This window comes from Mesocricetus auratus, unplaced genomic scaffold (genome assembly GCF_017639785.1).
Source record: "Mesocricetus auratus isolate SY011 unplaced genomic scaffold, BCM_Maur_2.0 Super-Scaffold_100015, whole genome shotgun sequence".
Lineage (NCBI taxonomy): Eukaryota > Metazoa > Chordata > Mammalia > Rodentia > Cricetidae > Mesocricetus > Mesocricetus auratus.
In genome coordinates, this window is record NW_024429198.1 from 54408416 (window position 1) to 54431794 (window position 23379).

The following is a 23379-nucleotide window of genomic DNA, read 5'->3' on the forward strand; positions in this document are numbered from 1 at the left end:
CTCAGGCCACCACACCAGCTAGTCTGTTTTTATGCTTTGTTTGTTTGCTTGTTTTGGGTTTTTCGAGACAGGGTTTCTCTGTATTGTTTTGGACTCGCTCTGTAGACCAGGCTGGCCTCGAACTCACAGAGATCCGCCTGCCTCTGCCTCCCGAGTGCTGGGATTAAAGGCGTGAGCCACCACCGCCCGGCTTATTTTAAAGTTTTATCTTTTATGTGTAGGGGTGTTTTGTTTACAAGTTTGCCTTTGCGCTACATGCATGCCTGGTGCCCGAGGAGTTCATCGGCTCCCCTGGACCTGGAATTACAGATGGTTGTGATCAAGTGGTGGAAAGAGGAGTCAGGAGGCGGGCTCAGGGCCCGAGGGGGTTAGTATCCGGGGCACCTGGGTGCGTCTGTGTGGACAATCAGGAGTTATCTCGACAGCTTTGCCACTGAGAAGACAGGTAACAAGTCAAGCAGGGATGCTGAGTGGGCATCTGAAGGCAGGAGTTCGGTGCTCAGAGAGGGAACGGGCGGGCAGGTGAAGGGCTGTATGGCAGGAGGTAGAGGAAGTGTGGATTTCTTCTTTCCTGCTCTCTGGGTTGATGAAACAGGTGGTGTGGTGGCACACACTTGTCATCCCAACACTCAGTAGGCTGCTGCAACAGGCAGGGTAAGATGAAGAGTGAGTTTGAGGCTGCCCTGGACTACATACATGGTGTGTGTGTGTGTGTGTGTGTGTGTGTGTGTGTGTGTTTCTACCTCAAGAAAGGAAAACCATTTAAGATGGAGTGGCATTGCATTTATGCTCTGGGTTTGTTGTGAGGATTAATGAGTGAACATTACATGCTCGTGTGTTAAAAGTATCTTGTAGTCATGATCACTACAAATTGTTTTCCATTCTATTTCAAATGGGAAAGGCCAGGATCCATGGGAAAAGGCCTTAACATAACTTGCTAACATAGCTAGGGTTGTTATACAGAGAAACCCAATCTCGGGGGGAAAAAAATCATACTTATCAGCTAAAGAATGTGTGTGCCAGCCTGGTGTGGTGGTGCACGCCTTTAATCCCAGCAGGAGGCAAACAAATCTCTGTGACTTGGATGCCAGCTTGGTCTACATAGTGAGTTCCAGGACAACCAGAGCTATGTAGAAAGACTGCCTCAAAAATAAATAAATGTAAGTAAGGTGCATTCATTTTAAAAAATGTGCGTGGAATAAACTAGGACTGGAGAGATGGCTCAGCCATTTAGGGCACCTGGTGGCTTAGCATTTAAGAGCACTGATTGTTCTTACAGGGGACCCCGGTTTCTTTCCCAGCACCCACATGGCCGCTCTCAAATATCTGCAACCCCAGTTCCAAGGGATCGATACCTTCTTCTGACTTCCCCAGATACTGCACGCAAGTGATGCACCAACATACATTCAGACATGCACTCATACACAGGATAAATACATCTTTAAAAAGAAGCAAGCAAACTGGGAGAGGAAAACACCTGGATGATAGTTAACTGATTAACCTTGTTACCCAGAAAGTCTGGTTAGAAGCAGCGAGACAAGGATGAAGTCGGTGAGATCGTTGGAGCCTTGGGCTCGGGAACCTGCTCCCATCCCGGATACAGGAACTTCGCTGTGGATGTTAAGGTGACCAGACAGATGGCAGGGACTCCAGACGCGACAGAGTCCGGAACTTCTGAGTCGCGAACGCGCGTTTCCGGAGGGAGTTTGAAAGCGGACGCCCCCGATGGTTACACTGAGAAAGCCGACTTCCGGCACGAAGCTCTTTGGCGTCGTTTCGGCGGCTGGAAGTGCTGGCTATGCGGCAGAAGTACTACCTTGAAGCGGCGGCTCGCGGCCTGGTGGAAAGCTGCCCTGGCCAGGCCCGCTACCTCCTGTAGGAGAGGGACAGAGGGCGGGCGGGCGGGCGGGGTGCGGGAGGGCGGCCTCGGTCCCCGGCCTCACGCCCCGCTCTCTTTTGCAGCTGGACCTACAGCTCGTCCCACGGTAGGAGAACGCCGGCTGCGGTGACTTCGGCCCTTGTCGCCCGGCTCTGCGCCATCCCAGTGCTCCAGTGACCCAAACGAAAAGGCTGCCCGACTTGTCTCATTCGAAACAGAAAAGATGCCCTAGGCTTCCCAGCTGCACGAAAAGCCCAGTTCTTTAGCCTTAATCCTTAGCATTTGACACATTCATCAGTCTTTACTTTAAAATGTGCTTCTGTGCTTTGCCTAGTGCAGAAGCTAGAAGAGGGTGTCGGATCCTTCTGGAACTCAAGTTACAACCGGTTGTGAGCCCCCGTGTGGGTGCTGGGAATTAAACCCGAGTCTTCCTCTAGAGCAGCAAATACTCCTAACCCCTGAGCCGTCTCCCCAGTCCCTTGATGAGCTCTTATTTTAACATTTTATTCTATTAAGTATAAATGTTGCCTACATGTGTGTACCGCTTGAGAGCCTGGTGACCAGAAGAGGGTGATGAATCCCCTGGAACTGGAGTTACAATAAGTGTGAGCTCTCCAAAGTGGGTGCTGGGAGTCGAACCTGGGTCTTGTGTAAGAGCAGCCGCCTTTCTTAACTGCTGATCCATCTCTCTAGCCCACACATCTGTGTGTGTGTGTGTGTGTGTGTGTGTGTCTAAGAGAGTGAACGTTTAGAAGTCAGAGCAGCTTTGGGGAAGATTCTGTCCTGCTAGATGGGTTTCTGGGGACTGATCTGTGCCTTGACCCACAGAGCCACCACGACCACATGGTCGTTTCCGCCATCTCCCAGGCATCATCTGCTTGTCCTGAACCTCAGTGTACTTGGATGGTTCCAGACCTTCTCCAGATGCCTTAAATGCCGTATCATGCCTGGAACTCTACTTACTGCCCGCTATCATCTCTCTGGGCAAATGTCATCTGGTGAAGTCTTCCCTAGTCACCCTTCTTTAATTACAGTGACCGACACCGACCTCTGATCCTCTTCCTTAGTCGTGTCGCCCCTCTCCCCCCCCCCAACTATGATGTTGCATGTTGTCTGGTTCACAACACCCAAAAAGTACTGGCTGGACTAACTGCAGGAGGGGAGGGGGGAGGAAGGGAGAGGGGGAAGGGAGGGAGAGAGGAGGGAGAGAAACCCGTCAGCTTAAATGTGGTAAATGTATTGGTAGCTAAACAACAGATGAACAGAGTAGGAAAGGCCAGAGGCCTGTCTGTTGCTGAAGGAGGGAATTAGGGAGTTTTATAAAGTATATTATTGCCAGTTTGCTTTTATAAATTTTTCATATCTAGAATTTGCTTCAATAGACTGTGTCTGCTGATACCATCAGTGTATTTTTCTTTTTCCCACTTATGATGCCAGTTGTTTGAGGTAACAAAACTTGCTGACTTGTGAATTTGATTTATGTAATTGTAGAGGAAAACGGCACTTTTCAAGAAACATGTCCATACTGCTTCCAGTTGTTGGTTCTGGATAACTCTAGAGTGCGCCTCAAACCCAAGGCCAAACTGACACCCAAGATACAAAAACTCCTTAATCGAGAAGCAAGAAATCATACTCTCAGTTTTAAAGAAGCAAAGCTGTTGAGAAAGTACAAAGACTCCGCCAGTGTGCTGGTAAGCTCGCAGCCCTAGGACGTAAAGCGTGCCGTCGTTTTTCTTCTTTCCCTTAGGCTGGAAGCCAGCCCCAGCAGAGTGCTCCAGTAGGACATTTGAACTGTCTAGAGTACACCCGTACTGCTTCTGTGATAGTAATTCAACAAGGTGGTTCACGTTTACCTATTTATTGAGTGACAGGGTTTCTCTGTAGCCGTGGATGTTGTAGAACTTGCTTTGTAGATCAGACTGGCCTCTGCCTCCTCAGTGCTGGAGCTAAAGGCGCAGGCCACCACACCGGCTTGTCTATTTTTATTGTGTTTTTGCTTGTTTGTTTGGGTTTTTTGAGGCAGGGTTTCTCTGTGGCTTTGGAGGCTGTCCTGGAACTAGTTCTTGTAGACCAGGCTGGTCTCAAACTCAGAGATCTGTCTGCCTCTGCCTCCCCAGTGCTGGGATTAAAGGCGTGCCACCACCGCCCGGCTATTTTTATTTTTGATAACTGCCTAAAAACCAAAGATTGGCAGACAGTCTTACCTGCACTCATGTCACTGCTGAGCACAGGATTAAGTTCTGAGAATTCCTTGTGTTTGCCAGTATCACTCACAGGATTAGCTGTCACCAATATTTTCCTCCTGTGTATGAACTCAGCAAGTAGTACTTGTCCAACCACTGTTTAGTATCAGGTATAAAATGGAATAAAACAACAATTCCCTAGGGCTTCTAGATGGACCCCAATATCAGATACACTTTCTATACACTTGCATATTCTGTGTGAACATTATCATCTTAAGTACATGTAGGCACTGGATGTTACCATAGCTTAGGTCTGGCCTAAGACAGGGTCCTACTATGTACCCTAAACTAACCTTAAACCCACTGTGTAGCCTAGGCTGCCCTCAAGCTATGAGCCTCCTGCCACAGGAAATTGTTAGAAGACACCACTGCAACATACTTGGAAAACGTTCCTATTGGAAGATAAGCCTCATGATGTTTTACTTGAAGTTTCTACTCTACTGTATTTCAGTTAGAGGTCACTAGAGAGGTGCAGGGGATCTTTGCTGACTTAATCTGGATGTAGCCTTTTCCCAAAACCTAAGGCAGCAGGCCTTTATGTAGACTGCTATAGTTACTTTTCTATTGCTGTGATAAAACACCATGACCAATTTATTAAAGAAAGTGTTTAATTAGGCTTTATCGTGGCTATAAAGGGAAAACAATATATTTATTTATCAGAGAGAGAGAGACGCACTGACCAGGAGTTAGAAGCATGGCTGGCTTCCAGGAGAAAAGGGAGGTTCCTTCTTCTTTCACTTCCTTTTATATCTACCTGTGTCAGTTTACATGTCTCCGCCCTCATGGGTGGATAGCTTTCTGGGGTTCACTCCTACAAGGCTTAGAGTTCCAGAGGGCTACACTCCATCGTGGCTAAGTGAAGGAATAGTTGAGGGCTCACATCTTGATCCACAACCTTGAGGCAGAGAGAGACTGGGAGTCACTGTCTTTTCAAACCTCAAAGCCCGCACCCCCAGTAACACAGCTACCTCCTAACCCTTCCCAAACAATTACACTAACTGGATACCAAGTGTTCAAGCATGTGTACCTATAGGGACATTCTCATTCAAACTACCACACTGATCTTCATTTGTATCTGTGTTTGTGTTTGAAATCTGAATACCTCTTGCCTAACTAGTTTACATTCTGCTGAGACATGGGCTGAGGTCTGTGAATGAGCTATGTAGAAAAGGCATTTAAGTACCAAGTGGAGAGTGTTTGTTTGTTTTTTTAAAGATTTATTTATTTATTACATATATAGTGTTCTGTTTACACCCCAGAAGAGGGCACCAGATTGAATTGTAGATGGTTGTGAGCCACCATATGGTTGCTGGGAATTGAACTCAGGACCTCTGGAAGAGCAGTCAGTGCTCTTAACCTCTGAGCCATCTCTCCAGCCTCCTGTTTGTTTTTATTTTTACATTCCAATCCCAGTTCTCCCTCCTCTCCTCTCGCTCCCCACCCCCCACCACCTCCCATCTGCTCCTTGGAGAGGGTGAGGCCTCCGCTAGGAAGTCTACTAAGTCTGTCCATCATCTCGTAGAGGCAGGACCAAGGCAGCTCTCCATCCCCGTGTCTGTGCTACAGAATGGGCTCCACTAAGTCAGTTTGTGCATTAGGGTTAGCTCTTGGACCCACTGCCAGTGACCCAGTCCCACCACTGTCACCTATATTAAGGGAGTCTAGTTTGGTCTTATGCAGGTTCCCCGTTTGTCTACCTGAGTCTGGGATCTCTCACTAGCTCGGGTCAGCTGACTCTGAGAGTTTCCCCATCATGGTCCTGATTCCTTTGTTCATATTATGGCTCCTCCCTCACTTTGATTGTACTCCAGGAGCTTGGCCCATTGGTTAGTTGTGGATTTCTGCATCCACTTCATCTGTTTCTGGAAGAGGGTTCTAGCTTCTCTGGGGCAGTGGACCACAGGCTGGCTATCTTTTGCTTTATGCCTGGTATCCACTTATGAGTGAGTACACATTATATCTGTCTTTCTGGTTAGTGGACCATGTCTCAACAATGCATCCCATTGGGGCTGGAGAGATGGCTCAGCAGCTAAAAGCATTTGCTGCTTGTTTGGTTCTCAGCAGCCATTCCTAACCCTCCTCTGGCCTCGTCAAGGGGACCAGTCATGTACATGGTGTACACACACACACACACACACACACACACACACACGTATGATATGTATGTATATATATCCATACATATAAAAATAAATATTAAATCTGAACCCTATGAAGAGAGCTAAGTTCTAGAGGCAATGATGGAAACTGAAAGGTTTTATTAGTCACACCAACATTTATAGACTCACTATGGATCTGAAGGCACTACTTAAAATGTCAGGGATTTGCCATGTTTTATTGAGAAAAAAAAAAACACTAAGTATACCAGCTAGAAAATAGGTCAATCTCTACCGATGTTTCAAAGTATATCCAAATGTTAGTCTCTGGTTTCACCTCCCCAGCTCCCACACAAACCAGTTTCAAGCTGAGGAAGTTCAGCTCATATTTTTAAAAATTAATTTTGATATCACAATATGATTACACCATTTCCCCCTCATTGCTGTCTTTCAGATTCACGTCCTCTTGTTTATTACATGCACAGATGTGTATGTACATATATATATTCCTAGATATAATAACCTGCTCAGTCTGTGTAGGTTATGTGTACCTATGTTTTCAGGGCCGGCCATTTAGATATTAGATCGTCGACTGGTGTGCTCTTCCCTGGAGAAGACCATCTCTCCTGCTTTCCATATTCCTTAGTTGCCTATAGTTCTTTTGGGTAGGATTTTTAAAGCATTGAAATATAAACGTTTAGCCAGTGTTTTTGTCTTATCTGATTCCTCCTGGTAGACTGCAAGCTCCCAGGGGGTAGCCTCTGTCATACTGACATAGGACTTGAGGGAACCTGTAGTTGAGTTACATTACCAGAGAACTCATGGGACCAACTTCTTTCTGTGGTAGCTGGTTACCTGTAGAACATGCAACAGAACAGTGAAACACCATGGCAAGAGTAGAAGCTTCCTGTCAGCCCTGAAGAACAACGCTGCCCCTGCCACCAACAAAGCCAACCTGAAAACACCGAAGAGAAAGACTCCAGGCTCCACACACTCAGCTCATAATGTGTCGGGTTCCAAAGGCAAGAGCCCCTCCTTGACCATCAGGTACCTTATTTGTTAGCTGCTGTGAAGTATGAAATACTGCTTACCATGCACTCCTGAGTACCCCGTGGTGCTGGCCTTGGCACATTGTCTTCCTTTTCCTTAAGTCAGTGTACATGGCTCCTATGGAACCCCTCCCAGCACCTGACATATATCCACTAAAGCCAACTACCAAGTTTTCCCTTCCTCCTGTTTAGCTCTGAAAATGTTCTTCTATGCAAACTGACTTAAAATGGCAGGAGGATCAGCAGCTTCTACACTATAGTCTGTTGCCAGTTTCTACCTGTTCTTTCCTGCTGCTGCTGTCCTGGTTACCTTTTGTCCTCGTTACCTTTTGTGAGGACTAGGGCAGTGATCTGATGAAAACCCGGCTAACGTGCAGCCTTTAACCCCGACTCTGGCGTGGGTCCAATCCGTGATCGTGGCTTCCCAGCCTGCACCTGCCTGTCCGCTGTGCCACCAAACTGAAGCCCTCACACAATGTTTCAAACGTGTTACTCTCTCCTTTGTTACAAATTCTTCTTGAAATGTAACTGAATAGATTTGCCAGAGATGCCAAGTTTTCATTTGAGGACTCCTCAGTCCTTTGTCACTGTGGTAGTTCTACATTTAAATGCAGTTTCATACTGTGAAGAATTTAGAATACTTTGTTACAAAAGAAACTGAATGCGACCAATGTCTTGAGCATAAGCAAAGCCTAGCAAGGACTGGATTATTTCTGTTCAATGTTTCAATTCTATTGAACTTGAAGTTTATGATACTGGGCTAAAATGTTAAGTCCAGTTTTATGTATATGGTTGATTTTAGTCAACAGTTGGTGTAAGAATTCAACAGATATTTCACTTTTTGTGCAAATTCAGATAAATGAAAATCTGGTGTACTTACAACAGTTTAGTTACATTAGGGTTCATAAAGTTGGTAGTCCTTGCTTTGTAAGCATGAAGACCTGAGTTCAGATCCCCATACTAGATGGTGAACGGCTTATTCTGTGGATGTTTGTGAATGTGTCCTATGCACCCAGCACTACCTGAAAGCATAGAATAAAGATCAACAGGCTGGTGCCTGTCCTGTGGCACTGCTGTCCTAAGGGGGGAGACATGGTGGAATCGCTGTAGAAGAATGAAGTGGTCTTCAGTTGTAAGGACACAATGTTCTTAAAGTTCTCACTTAGGATTGTCATGAATGCTGCAGTCAAGTATAAAGAATTCAGCTTGAAGCCGGGCGTTGGTGGCGCACGCCTTTAATCCCAGCACTCGGGAGGCAGAGGCAGGCGGATCTCTGTGAGTTCGAGACCAGCCTGGACTACCAAGCGAGTTCCAGGACAGCCTCCAAAGCCACAGAGAAACCCTGTCTCGAAAAGAAAAAAACCAAAAAAAAAAAAAAAAGAATTCAGCTTGATAACATTACCTGCTTCAGGTATCATAGGCACTTCTAGAACCATCCAGGGCACCTCCTCAATGGTGCCAGAATCTGCTCTTCCATGAGGTTTTCTTGTTAATGAGAATTACCACGACGAGGACAGCCAGTGCCTGCAGAGTGTGGTACAAGACCTAGGCAGTAGAAGATGCCGGGAGCAGTGGTTTCCGCAGAAGAACGTTTTGTCTTTGGCGATGTGTTAACAGTAGTTGTTCTCTCGTTTCAGAACACCGGTATCTGGACAGTCAACACCCATTTGCTCCTCAAGGAACGGGAGCAAAAGAAAGAAACACTTCTCTCAACTAAAAGCGCTGCTTAGTCAGAGTGCATCTGAGAAGAGCCCAAAGCTGGACTTCAGGCACTTCCTATCTTCTCTGTGAAGAAACCAGCCTGTGAAAGGGCTGCCTAGTGCACTTTCTGAGACTCAAGTTAGTTAACAGCTTTTGCCTTCACTTGGGTATCTGAGCACAGGGAGACTAGATCCAAAAACAAACTCTTCTGGGCATCTTTCAGGGCTTATGCAGAAAATGCCTCATTAAATCGAGTGACTGGGCTTCCCTGTATGAATGTGAAGATGAAAAACAAACGACCAGATTGGAGAGATGGCTCAAGGGTAAAGTCACTGTCACATGCCTGACAACTACATTCAATCTCCAGGACCCACAGGGCAGGGAGAACCCACTCTACACGGAGTTTTCTGGCCTCCACATGAGTGCCCCCCCCCACACATACTCACACACATACTCACACATGTAAATGTAATGAAGGCATTAAAAACTGTGACAGTTCTTACAATAAGGGTATAGTGGATATTGAATGGTAGCATTTACTTCCGTTTTTACAGTTTTTATTGCCATTTATTTCAGAAAGAAATAAAGATCTTCACTCATGAAGGTTTCTTCCAGTGTTGGTAACTTTATTGCTAATATAGAAAAAGAATCAAGTCTATTTTCTCAGATGCATAACAATACTAGTAAACTCTGAGCAGTTTTCACACTCTGAAAGCAAAAATAAGTATCTGCCCCTTCAAGCACACCCTTCTGGAGACTGAACTCAGGGCCTTGCATGCCAGTGGAGCAGAAACTAAATCAGGCCAACAAGTATAAGCATCGCAGCAGTGCTGACCAGGAGTGTCCGCAGCACCCACGCTGTCACCACGAGCCCTCATGACTGAGGGCTGGAGTTCTGCAGTGTGTCTCAGGTAACATGTGCCTCCTTACTGGTCACTACAGACTAATTGGCACTGTCTGAAGACAGTGAGCAACCCATCAAGCCTTCCACCCAGACAGTGAAGAAAGAATCCGCTCTGTTCCAGCCCCACATGGCTGACGGTACTGCCAGAAGCACTGTTGTGTGTTTATGAGGAACACGACAAGGACAGATATGACACCAGGTCCTTCGAAGGGGAATATGGGTTGAGACAAAATGGGTAACTGGGGAGTTCTTCAGTGCATTATTTTCTAGTTCCAAAACAGCTTGGGGTAATATAAATTTTGAGCATTAGTTTTGTTGGCTCTTTAGGATAATGATAGGATGTCTTAGGAAGACTTTTTTAAAAATTCCAACACTTGCAAATAATTACCAAAGAAATGCTTCAATTTTTCCTTTTGCCAATGAAAGTACACTTGCTAGAGGGAGTTTTAGTGAAGATAAAATATGAATGACAATTACTTTCAGCAGCATACAAAAAAGCCCATATTCAAAAAAATATTTTCAGAACTTTAAAAGCAAGATCTCTAGTGTAATGTGGTATCATAAATACTGTCTAGATCCACAAGGTGCACCAATAGAACAAATAAAGCAAAAATCAAATATTTTAAGCAAATGTTTGACAAATGTCTACAAACCTGAAATGACATAACAAGCATTGGAGTATTCAGCAGTCATTAACTGCCAAAAATAGTCAATATTTCATATATGACTGAGAGTAACCTCTAAAACTAAAATTGCATGCCTACTGCATTGGTTTATTTGAAAAAGCCGTTATTTCACTGACTATACAGATGCTAAGAATATTCCACGAGGGCTGGAGTAAGTTGAAGCACATAACACCAGACCTGGCGATCTGAGTGTGGAGTGCATACCCACACGGGGCCTGGCGATTGATCTGAGTGGAGTGCATACCCACACGGGGCCTGGAGAGTGCAGTGACTGAGAGCACTTACTGCTCTTGGGAGGACCAAGCTTGCCAGCTCGTATGATGGCTCACAACCATCCAGGACTCCAGTTCCAGGGATCAGATGCCCGCTGATCTCCCTGGACACATACATACAAGCAGGCAAAATACTAGTATGTAAATACATCTAAAAAAACCACAATGAAAATACTTTCCCTAAATTGTAAGCCATTTCTAAGTGGTATGCTTTGAAGTGTGTACTACTTAAAAATGGTTTCTTAACTCGAGCACTGCACCATATTATTAAAAGTGCTGCTTAAGAGAAAAATCATGTTAATGAACCTTTAAACCCAGTTCCTGGAAGTTAGCTTCCTATCAGTTCATAATGGGGAATCAGATAACTGGAAAGGGCATTGTTTTATGCTACTGATTTAAAATTTTACTGCAACTATAATTGTTCTGTGCCATCAATGGGCATGAAAGGAAGCAGAGAGGCAGGGGGCCTTCCTTAATGCTAGTGAAGACATCAGACTAGCACCTCACATAGTAAGAATGCTAACTTGGGCATCTACGCCAATAGACAGCAGCACGATGAACTAATCATGAAGCTCGCCTAAGGCCCTACTACACTCAATTACCAGCTCAGAGACAAGAGTGTTAACTGCAGCTCAAATCTGAAAACCACAATACTATAGCAGTATTGTGAATATGGTGAAATTACACAATAAACAGTACTGTGAATGATATTAATAGCTTAATCCCAGAAAGATTTTGCTGGACATGGTGGTGCCTGCCCATAATCCCAGAACTCAGGAAGACTGTGAGTTCAAGGCCAGCATGAACTGTATAGTGAGACACTGCCAGCAAGCAACAGTAAAAAGAGATCACCGATAGGAGACAACTGATGACAGTATTATTTGGGGAAAGCCATATATTAGTGTATGACTCTCAAATCCCCCCTCTCAAATTGTATTTCCGTAAGTAAAGTTTTATTCACTGAACAAATGTTGGGGGAAGTCCTGTGCATTTGTCAATAAAGTACTGTTGAGCCTATAGGGAACCTAGATAGGAGGGACTAGGAGTCCAGGAGGACTCTGGGAAGGAGAAGCACAAGAGAGTTCGACATGTAACGCCATGGGGGTAGGAAGCCCGGAACCATTCTCCGGTAAGAGACATACTTAGATTAACAATTATGGGGTAATTACTTAAGTCAGAGGTAGCCAGTAAGAAACAAGCAAGGCCAACAGCTTCATAATTAATACAGCGTCTTGTGTGTTTATTTGGGACTGATGCGGGTCTAGAACCAGGCGGGCGGAACGGTTTCTCACAAGGAAAAAGCTTCTCTTAACAAAGAAACTAATATAGTTTGGTGGAAGAGTGAGTGACTGTCAGGGAAAGAGTACTGGGTTCCATCGTCAACAGCACACAGGAAGACAGAATTAACTGAAAAGAATAGATTTATCTGGATTAGCTAATGGTTCTGGATCACATTATTTAAATTAATTCAAAATCCCAGTTTTGTATTTTTCATGATGCACAGAATTCAAATCTGGTAATTGTAAAATGTGTTACATATCCCACTTTAGCGAATGACTAGGATTACTGCTGGATGCTTAGGATAGAGTGTTCAGGGGCTGGAGAGATGGCTAACCAATTAAGGTGTACTGGTCTTGCAGAGGACCTGAATTGTGTTCTGGGTGCCAACTTCAGACAATTCACGCTGTCTATAACTTCAGCTCTAGGGCATCCAAAGCCTCTGACCTGCAGGTGTGCGCTCAGATGCACATGTGTCTTCAAATGTCCAGAAGCTAGTGGGGTAGAATAATACAATTTTCAGGATTTTATTCTAAGCCAGAGGCATATTAAATTAGAACATTACACTTGTCCAGGACTTGTTCTTAATGCAACTTATTGGACCCAGGCTTACAGGGTCACAATGTCCAGTGTTAGGGACATGCACCTCTTAAATGAATCCTAAAAAGTTTTCACATGAACACTTTGTTCTTTTACCTCGTGTGTGTGTGTGTGTGTGTGTGTGTGTGTGTGTGTGTGTGTGTGTGTGTGTGTGTGTGTGTGTGTGTGTGTGTGATGTCTGAGATCTAACCAAAGCCTTAGGTTTATTTACAAGCACTATACAACTGAACTACTCTAGCCAATACAGATTTCTAGTATTTCCCAATTTTACTTGAAATCCAAAGCATGGGAACTAGGGTATGGTTTAGCTGGCACTACAGCACTTGCCTGTTCTCCAGGGCCCTGACTGATTCCCTAGCACCACAAAAGTTAAATCAGGGTGCCTGCCACAAAGAAGCCTATACTCCAGGAAGCTTCAGGTATGGATTGATCTGTCCACCTGCAAGTACTGAGCCAATGCTGGGCATGTAACAAATGCCTATTCTTTTGCCCCCTCTCCCAGGGACTAACTATGTAACGAACTGTAAAACCTGTACTTCATCATTACCCATAATTGCTTAAATATTTTAGTGTGCGTGCACAGTATACGTGCCCAAGCCAAGGCTAGAATAGGACGTTGGATTTCTTCCTCTGTTGCTCCGCATCACTAACCCTGAAGCTATGCTGGCTATCCTAGCTGGCCACGGAGTCCCCAGGACCTCTCGGCCTGCCTCCCACCCCCGGTGCTGGCACCTGTGGCCATGCCCTGATTTGTATGCAGACGCTGGGGAATCAAACTCAGGTCCTTACCCACTAAGCTACTGCCCAGTTCCTGCTCAAATGGCTGAGATAAGAATCTGGTGCTCAGCCACCTGCAGTTTAATGAATGTCAGGGTGACACTGACAGTCCCACACGTCTGGACAAGCACAGAAGCCTCTTTTTGTAGTTCCTGCTTCACTGACACTGCCATGACTCGGCCAAGTCCCTCCTCTCCCCTCAGTCCTTTATCCAATGAACTGAACGCACAGAAAGAAAGCACACACAAAAACTCTTTACAAAGAACATAAAACTTTATTGAGATCTTACACTGTCAGCAGACACAGCTAAAGAAAGGGTTTGTAAAAGACAGGGAGAACGCTCTTCCCGTGTGTATGCTCCTGCCTGCCACCTCAGACACTGTGGGTGGCAACAAGAGCTCTGTGCACACAAATCCACTAAGAGACACAGGGCTCCCTTTCTGTACACAGAGCTGGATTCACACTGCTAACAGCTCTGGAGAGCACACCTGGGAAGCACGGCTCATCTTCAGGAGTAACCGGCCAGTAAAGCAGATCTTTGTGGTCGACCAGGGTGGGAATTCAGGAAGGCCTCCTGCTTCCCAGAAATTGTCCTCCTCTCCAGACTTCTCGGACCAGTCAAACATGAACACACACGGTGGTGACACTGCTCAGACAGTGACAGAAAACATTCTTTAAACTCTGAAAATCGTGATGGCTGGATCATCCTAGCTTTTGTTGACTTTAAGGGATTTCTTATGGACAAGCCCTGACTCAGAGTGCTGTGGAGAGCTGTCTCACAGCTGCAGAGGTGGTTTTCCTCAGGGAAGGCTGGCCGCAGAGCACAGCTCCCCGTGTTTCTTTTACTTACTGTAGCGTAGCAGGAGCAGAGAGGGAGGGTACCGGGAAATCTGTTCAAATTGCCACTGCAGACAGCTCTCTGCACTGTTTGTGGAGAAAAGAGGAATGGTGTCCATTCACAGCACAGAACCTTGCTGAAAATGTGACGCACTTTCCCCTGAGGGCCACAACAGGTTGCTCTCGCACTCATAATTTGCCTCAGTTACATAGTTGAGAAAATGTGCATGATTTAGAGTTCGGTATTTTATAACCCTCACCTAAGCCAGTTTCTTTTTTCTCTTTTAAAGCAGGGTCTCACCATGAAACTAACAGCATGAATCTCACTCCATAAAACTCTGGAGAACAGGCTGGCCTCAAATTCACAGAGATCCTATTTCTGCCTCCTAAGTACTGAGATAGAGGCGTGCACCACCACACCCCACTTAGACTATCTCCTAAGGCTTACCATGTTAACTACTGTAAGGCTGGAAGACTTACTTCTAGAACAGACTGTAGTTTGTATTCAGTTAGTGAGGTAACTAACAACTGAGGTTTGGGGAATTTGGATTTTGAGTACTAGCATTTATCACAGATCGCATCAAGTTCCTTAAAAAAATAACACATTTTATCATAAATATTTAGATCAGATACTGGCATCAAAAGAGTATCTAAGTCTGTCTTCATGGTGAAAATATTTCAGCAAACTTCTAAAAGATTTTATATCTTCCCAAGAGTACACCATTTATAAATTAGCTTTAAATGGGAAAAAAGTATCTATTTTAGATGGATAAATCACCATGTCAGCAATCATAAATAAGTTCAAGATACTGAAAATAAGTTAACACACAAAACGTTTGCTTTCAAAACAACAACAACAAAAACTAACTTACTTGGCATACTCTGAAAACAGGCACAAGCAGGGTGTATAGTGTGCATCTGTCCACCCGCCTTGGCTGAGTCCTTGCCTCCATCCCTACACCTAGGGAGAAGACAGCAGTCCTGGCAGACACCCCACTGTCAGGGGAGGGTCTGGCTGCTGCTCAGACCCCTTCCTGTGACAGACAAATGCTGCTCAGATGTGCCACGAGCCACTCCTCAGCCACAGTACTAGTTAAGTACATCTGTGGTTTCGGCCCGCAGCTGAGCTTCAGCGGTACACAGAAAACCTGCTATGGTTCTCTGAGGAAATGTGTCCTAACTCCCAAAAGCTGTCTAAAGCCCTGGGAGACAGCACATGCAGGGGCGGATGATGCTATACATGGAACTGTTTTGGAGAGGTCAGATTGTTAGGAGCACTGTTTCCCAATCTACTGTTATTAAAGATAAATCACCTGCCATTCTTTCACATATAACTCATTTCAACTGTAATTTCTAATACTGAGAAAGAAACAGAATAGCCATTCAAAGTAGCGATATATAATTGGCCTGTGAAATTGCAAAGGTGTTCTATTAACTAACTAGTTGATTTCGATTACAATGAGAATTGCAAAGCAATGAAGGAGAAAAAATAACCCCGTCACTATCAAATACAAACCTGCAGGTTCACACTGTAACTTAAAAGGGTGCTGGACAGAGCATGCATTGCTCTAATACACCAGGATCGAGTAAAGGGACATTTGATTTGTATTTACATCTGTAAACATACAAGTATAAAATTCACCAGATCTACCCTGTAGTATAGCATTGCTTAATTCCCAAATATATAGTTATTCAAAAACTTTGAGGAAATAAAATGTTCCAGGCTACTTAACTGAACATTATGTATACTGAGTTCTTGAGCTACTCAAGCCAAGTGCTATTTTATGTTATATGCACAAGGGAATAAGCTTGTCACTGTCTGCCGTTCCCTTTACTCCCCACGGCTGGTGTTTGTTAAAGGAACCAATGATATAGGATGCCTGGCCTGACAGAAGCAGTCAGCTGTACTCGGCCTCTGGGTAGGGTGTCAAACTTACAACATTCTCAAGGCAGTAGATGCACTTAGTTCTACAGGGTAATCAAGGGAGTCTACTTAACAGGACTTTTCTTCTGAATTGGCATTTGGGATGGAATTACTGTAGTGCTACAGGGAAACGCTCTATAGGTTTTAATTTGACCCTCCACATGGCGTCCGTGTCTATTGTTAAGTTACTGACCTCTAGGGAATGAAAAACTCAAAGGCATGAGGACACACAGAGCCAATGTTTGGGTGGTAAGAACGGTAATGGTGAGGTTGCAACATTTAAGTCTCTGCTATAATCAAGTCCTAACGATACCATAATACAGTTTCACATCAGCTCTTGATCGGTTCTTCTCATTAGGAATTAGATAGTGTACAGTGATTAGATAACTGAAAAAAATAAGAAAAACAATTGAAAATACATGAATAGAAACATGGAATTTTCACATGGCCTTGGATCGAAACACAAAACTTACAAAAAGATCTTTTGAAAATAATCACAATTTTAAGCTCATTAATACACAGAAATCACTTGTTTTAACTATCATGTTAACTCACTAATAAAATAGTAAACAAAGCAACATTTAAACCATTTTATAATTCCTTGTTACTTCTTGAGTTAGTACCGTTCTCTCAACAATGTACAAAAATAACTCTACAGGATATTCACCTAACCTGTCTCCATGTCTGGCAAAGTCCTGGCCTTGGAGGAGACTGGCCGTCAATCTTCACTGTAGATGTCCCCAGCAAAGGGCAGGTGCATGTGACTGCCAGTGACATTGGGCAATCGAGATAAGTCTGGCAGGCTCTGGATCCGGGCTCTGAGTTCTTTGCGAACCAGGGAAACTCTGGCTAACTTGCGCTTATATTCCTGCAACAACAAACCACTCTTGTTAGTTTCATGTTGAAAAGGCCATCTAGTCTTCTACTGGTTCCCTGCAGAGAATGTATTATTCAGTTAATGCCAAATAAAAGATCATCCCGCTGTGAGTTTTAGCCAAAAGAGCTACATAAGGACTAGAGGGGTTGAATAAACGTATATTCTATCCATGCATGAAAACATCATAATGAAACATACTTTGTATTAAAAATATGTATGTTTTCATAAACTGAAATTTCAGTCCTTTTTGTGACTGCTGGCAATAAACCATTACAACGTTATCAGTAACTGGAACTTTGTCTTCAATACAAACTAGCTGCTTCATAATGCATTATAGTTCTGTCAGTGATGGTGAGTTTGAGGTGGTTTCATGTACCCAAAGCTGGCCTTGATCCAGCCTTAACCTTGCATCTGAGTCTGCTGCCTCTACCTCCTGAGTGCTGGGATGACAGTCATGCAGGACCATACCCAGTTTATGGGGTGCTGGAGACAGAACTGGGGTTCTGTGTACACTAGGCAAGCGCTCTACCAACAGAGCCACAATCCTAGCCCCTGGCATTTTTTCTTACTGTTTCCATTTATTTCTGCTTTAAAATTAAGGTCATGACTATGTCCCCACTATTACAATAAATGATACATTATTATACACACTTTGAAATTCTGATAGCCCAGTTGAATGCAACTTACATGTGTAATGGTATGCATTTCCTTCTATTTATTTCAAAACACTTAACTTCAAATGGGTTACACAGTTACCAAATGGGCACCAAAAGCACAAAACAGGTTTAAAAAGGCTGGCAACCAGTACCCCAAAGAATGATAGACCAGAAGTCAATCAAAATCATCTGTGGTTTAGCAGAAAGAGCCCACTGTCTGTAGAAGGTATTTCTCACGCTGAATGAATGCTTGAGATCTTCAGTTAAATCCTTCCCCCCCAGGAGAGGGATTCCACATTCTTTTAGCCAACAGAGAGGAGACCACAGGGGGATGCAGAACCCTTCTTCAGTGTATCTCAGTGCAGGCTGCACACCCATCTCCTTAGGGATTTCTAAAGAAAACCCCCCTGACTTTTCTTTTTTTGTTTTTGTTTTGTTTTTTGTTTTTTTTTTTTTTGGTTTTTTTTTTTTTTTGGTTTTTCGAGACAGGGTTTCTCTGTGGCTTTGGAGGCTGTCCTGGAACTAGCTCTTGTAGACCAGGCTGGCCTCGAACTCACAGAGACCCGCCTGCCTCTGCCTCCCGAGTGCTGGGATTAAAGGCGTGCGCCACCAACGCCCGGCTTTTTTTTTTTTTTTTCCAAGACAAGGTTTTGTTATGTATCAGCCCTGGCTATGCTGGAATTCACTTTGTAGATCAGGCTGGCCTGGAACTCACAAATCCGCCTGCCTCTGGCTCCCAAGTGCTGGGATTAAAAGGTGTATGCCCCCTGACTTTTAAAAGAGAACTACTGGCCCCACTACACGTCAGTATCTGAGAGTATCTGCAAAGGGTCCAGACCATATGAATTGTATAAAAGCCTCCCAAATGATGCTAGCAGCCAGAATTATGAGCCACTTCCCTATATTTCTGATGCCTAAAATAGTATCAACCAGGGAGCAGTCTTGGTACTTCTAAGCCTCTTTTGTAGAAGCAGAACTACCTGGAAGGGCAGAGAGATTGTCAGATTACTATAACCCACAGTTCTAAGGAAATGAGGATAGGAAGGTTCTAAGAGAACTGGGCACATTAGCTGTAAAGTCACAAACACGAGAGGTATCAACATCCTAACCTTTCCAAACAATTATGACACCAGGTTGCACTAACAAACATTTCAAGGGCCCTACAGTCTCAAGGACTAAGTCCTTACTCGCCAGGGGCAGTCTTACAATACCAAAGGAGCATGTCACCATGCTACACAAAACATCTAGAAGTAGGGAAATAGATTTCTTTCTAACTCTACTCTTATAGATCAATTTGAGAGTATTGAGGGTATACCTCAGCGGTAGAGTGTTTGCCTAGCATGTGCAAAGTCCTGGGTTCACTCATCAGTAACGGGTAAAACATCATATCTGAAAGAGAGAAGTACAATAAACAGAACGCCTAACCGCTTCTGAGATAATTTCACTGAGTAGCCTAGGCTACAACCCCCAGAATGACCTTAACCAAAGAAAAACAATTTGAATCCTTTTCTCTACAAACTCTACTCTTTTCACTTTATCCTATTTTACTTATTGGGTAACTTGCTTGAGTTTTTTGTTTGTTTGTTTGTTTGGCTGGCTAGTGTTTTTGGTTTTCTGAGACAGGGTTTCTCAGTAGCGTTGGAGTCTATCCTGGAACTTGCTTTGTAGAGCACTCACAAAGATCCACCTGTGCCTGTCCGCTGCCTCAAGTGCTGGGATTACAGGTGTGAACCACTACCCCCTGGCAGGTAGCCAGTTTTAAATATTGAAGTACAGCCAGGTATAGCGGCACATTTAGTCCCTGCACCCAGGAAGTGGTAGCAGGTAATCTCTGTGAATTCAAGACCAACCTGGTATGCACAGTGAGTTCTAGGCTAGCCAGAGTAACAAAGTAAGAACACTGTCTCAGATCGATAGACAGACAGACAAAAATCTTAGTAGGGCTGGAGAGATGGCTCAGAGGTTAAGAGCACTGACTGCTCTTCCAAAGGTCCTGAGTTCAATTCCCAGCAGCCACATGGTGGCTCACAACCATCTATAATGAGACCTGGTGCCCTCTTTGGGCCTGCAAACATACATGCAGGCAGAATACTATATGTATAGTAAATAAATAAAATCTTAAAAAAAAAAAGAGTACAACATAACACTATAGACTAGCGAATATGTTCCAAATAAGATCTGTGTGTGAAAACGCTGACATTTTTGCATTTGACATTCTGGGGTTTTGTAACCCTGTGCATTTAAATCTTTAATCAAAACTGAAAATAACCCTCTACCTACTAGCATGACCAGTTTGTTTCACACAGTTCTCAGATCTCCTCAGGCGTCATACGACGAGAACTACGCCTGACCTTGGTCTCTCGGTCTCCCCAGTCTGCTCAGTCACAAAGGAGCGCGTTTCCCTCCCGAGCCGACTCGTCTCCGTTCACTTCCGGTCTCGTCCCGCAGCCTTTAAGCTTGCAGTCCCCTCAGGCCCCCTCTCAGAGAAAGCTCACTTGCACTGATTCAACCCACGTCTTCCAGCCTTAAAACCTTACCCATAAACCAGGGGTGGCACACACCTTTAATCCCAGCAAACAGGCAGAGGCAGGAGAATCTGAGTTTGGGGCCAGCCTGGTCTATGGAGAGCTCCAGAACAGACAGAGCTATAGTCCGCATCTCAAACAGAGCTGAGGGCGGAGTAACTGTTATAGAGCTATTTCCCGGTCTAGAAAATGTCTCTGGCCATCCTTGGACAGCAGGAGCCTTCACGCTGCCATGCTTTAGCACTGAGGTAGGGTTCGGGTTTAGACAGCTTCTATCGTGAAGGCCTCGGCTCAAGCCCAGCTGCAAAGGTGGTGGTGGGGAGCCACCCGCCCCTTGCATGATTCCATCAAACACCGCCACCAGCACTCTCACCCCAGCCTCAGCTGACCTCCCATGTGAGGTGCTCACCTTTCAAAGCTCATTCGTTTAACCCTAACACTGCAGGCTGTTTCTAAGCTCCATCCGTATCTGCACTGTTGTTACACTAAACACTGCAGGGCCGTTTCTAAGCTCCATCCGTATCTGCACTGTTGTTACACTAATACAGGGCCGTTTCTAAGCTCCATCCATATCTGTACTGTTGTTACACTAAATACTACAGGGCTGTTTCTAAGCTTCATATTTGTACTGGGAGAACAGTTTTCCAGAGTCAACCTTTCTTATGGTAACAAGCAGAGCATTGCATCATGAAGCCAAGAGACTGCTGCCTCCTTAATCTTCTGCCTGCATGACCTTGATCAAGGGCTATTTCTGATTGCCTGTGCTTTCTTTAGAAAATAAGGGCATCTCTTTTACAGATCCATGATGCTTAAATAACCTTCAACTTTCAAATCATGAAGTGCTATGTAATTGTGATTCTGCAGTAGCATCTGAATTAACTTGAAACTAGTAGTTACACCCTTTAATACAGTTCCCCTTGATGTGGTGACCCCAACCATAAAATTATTTTCATTGCTACTTCATAGCTGATCCCCAGGTTGAGAACCACTGACCTAGAAGACTAAATTTTCCAGACTGGGTCATGCACACTATAATCCTAGCCCTAGGAAGGCAGGGCAAAGGGGCGTTCAAAACTAGCCTAGTCTATCAGTGAGAACCAGGCCAGCCTGAGCTACAGAGTTCTGAAGACCCTATCTTAAGAGGGAAATAAAGATGTTATTTTAGGTATTTTAGGCCTCATATAGTTGTTCTAAAACTCCTAATGATTTAAAGGGTTTTGTTGTTGCTGTTCAAGACAGGGATTTTCTGTATCTCTGGCTGTCCTGGAACTCAATCTGTAGACCAGGCTGGCCTCAAACTCAGAAATCTGCCTGCCTCTGCCTCCCAACACTGGGATTAAAGGTATACGCCACCACTGCCAGGCTGATTTAAATGTTTTTAAACTTTTACATTTATTCAATTTTTTTCTTGAAGAGGCTCCTACTCCTGCCCTCCGTCTTCATACACAATTGTGACAAAACAAACAAAAAACCCAGAAGAGAACTGGATATGCCTCTGCTTTCAGAACTTGGGAGCAATGAGGCAGGTCTGTAAAATGAAGCTGGCCTGAACTAGTGATATCTGGTCTCAAAATCTAACTATATAAAACACATGTTAAAAAAAAAAACAAAAACAAAAGGTGGAGAATTTCCACTCCATCCCCCAGATGCAGATGTCAAAAAGTCTCAACAATGAGAAGGACTGACCTATTAAAACCCCATGCACTTCTTTGGACCCTCTGCTGTGTCATAAAGAGTACTTCACCAAACCAGGAACCCCCAAGATTGCTTCCTGTAGCTGGTCTTAGGACTTGTCCGAAGCAGCTTAAGAACTTTATGATAACAGGCTTAGGTAAGTCCCTCCCCTTTGCTAAGCTCTCTCCAGGGTTCTCTACACATTACTAGATAGGCCATAGCCAACACCAACATCCATACTCTGAGCACAGTGGCATCCTAGCATTGTTAAAAATGGATAAACTGGAATAGTATTTCCACAGAATTTCAGAAGTTGCGTCTATATAAATATCCAAGCAGTTCCATCTCTTTAAGTTTCTATGTATACATTAAACTGATATCTGATCACTTAAATTCTATGAATTCAAGACATTACTAGCACACTCTAACACAAACCAAAACTGCCAGTCATTCTAAACAGTCTCTTTAATCTCTAAGGTGGAGACTACATGTTACAGATGATGAAACTAAGTCACAGCCTGATGAGGAGTGTTCACAGCCATTAAGAACCTTCACTCAAAGTCACCAGAAAAATGGGGAAAAGGAAGGCTCAAACCTATACAAACTGGTTCAGCCCTTAGGCTTGCCCACTATGCCAACCTGTTTCTTGAATCCTGGAATTATTTTGATGGATATCATGAATGTTCATCAAACTGAAAATCACCTACAGGATCACTAAAAAGGGATAAGCAGTCATGGCCTCCAATTCAAGATCCAAGGAGACAACTGTGACTTGAACCAATAAGCCTGTCATTAAATACCTTTGGCTTTTTCAGTAGTACAGATATTAAGTAACAGGAAAAAGAATAACAAAGGTGGCCAGGGGCCAGTTCACCCAGAAATGGTGCCTCGTGCTCTAGAAAGCTCAGTCTACAGGTGCTGGTATACCAGGAGCTGACAGGCAGCATACAGCAGTCACGCTTCTTCAGCAACCAGGCAACCTCAAAAGCAAGAGGCAACTTAAAGAAATGACCTACTTCTACACATACTGACGACTAACTGAAGCTGACATGTGCTAGCCTCTCCCTTAGCGCATTTCTGTCATATAGTATGACATCTAAATGGGATGTCTTATGGAATCTTGATTCAGACTTTAACATGGATGCCAGAAGGGAAGTCTGGGCTCATGTTTGGAATAAAATTTTTGTATAATCATCTTTACTACATCTCTGTTGTATCCTCCATAGATAACAGAGATAATTGTGAAATGGCTATTTCTGCATAAAAATGTCCTTATAATCAGTCATACAGATTCCACTTACATCAACACTAAACCCAACCTTCCCCACATCCTTGTCACTAATCCCATCATTCCATCACCTCTAAAAGCAAACTGTTTTCCTTGCTTTCAAATGTCTTTTG

General features: G+C 44.2%; 2 protein-coding genes across 7 annotated transcripts in view; one reads left to right on the forward strand and one right to left on the reverse strand.

Annotated features, from left to right (window-relative positions):
• Positions 1 to 1536: 1536 nt before the first annotated feature.
• CUNH18orf21 (chromosome unknown C18orf21 homolog) lies at positions 1537 to 9571 on the forward strand. 3 transcript variants are annotated; one of them, XM_040757949.1, is made up of 5 exons: positions 1576 to 1875; positions 1963 to 1985; positions 3371 to 3570; positions 7066 to 7265; positions 8905 to 9571. In XM_040757949.1, the coding sequence occupies exons 1-5, from the start codon at positions 1799 to 1801 to the stop codon at positions 9056 to 9058; spliced, it is 654 nt and encodes a 217-aa protein (XP_040613883.1). In that variant the 5' UTR covers positions 1576 to 1798; the 3' UTR covers positions 9059 to 9571. The 3 variants fall into 3 exon arrangements, with proteins under 3 accessions (XP_040613884.1, XP_040613883.1, XP_040613882.1); XM_040757950.1 differs by lacking the exon at positions 7066 to 7265 and having other exon boundaries at positions 1537 to 1875; XM_040757948.1 differs by lacking the exons at positions 1576 to 1875; positions 1963 to 1985 and adding an exon at positions 1998 to 2877.
• A 4168-nt stretch (positions 9572 to 13739) lies between these two features.
• Positions 13740 to 23379, reverse strand: part of Rprd1a (regulation of nuclear pre-mRNA domain containing 1A) — a 43323-nt gene continuing 33683 nt past the window's right edge. The window contains exons 7-8 of one of the 4 annotated variants that reach the window (XR_002385674.2): positions 16914 to 17114; positions 13740 to 14409 (exon numbers count right to left, since the gene is read on the reverse strand). Coding sequence is in view for 2 of the 4 variants with exons in the window: in XM_013124452.3 (XP_012979906.1) it covers positions 16965 to 17114 (150 nt within the window). In the remaining 2 variants the exon portion in view is untranslated. Of the gene's footprint in view, positions 17115 to 23379 lie in introns of all 4 variants that reach the window. The other 3 variants (XR_002385669.2, XM_013124452.3, XM_005065328.4) reach the window with 3 other exon arrangements.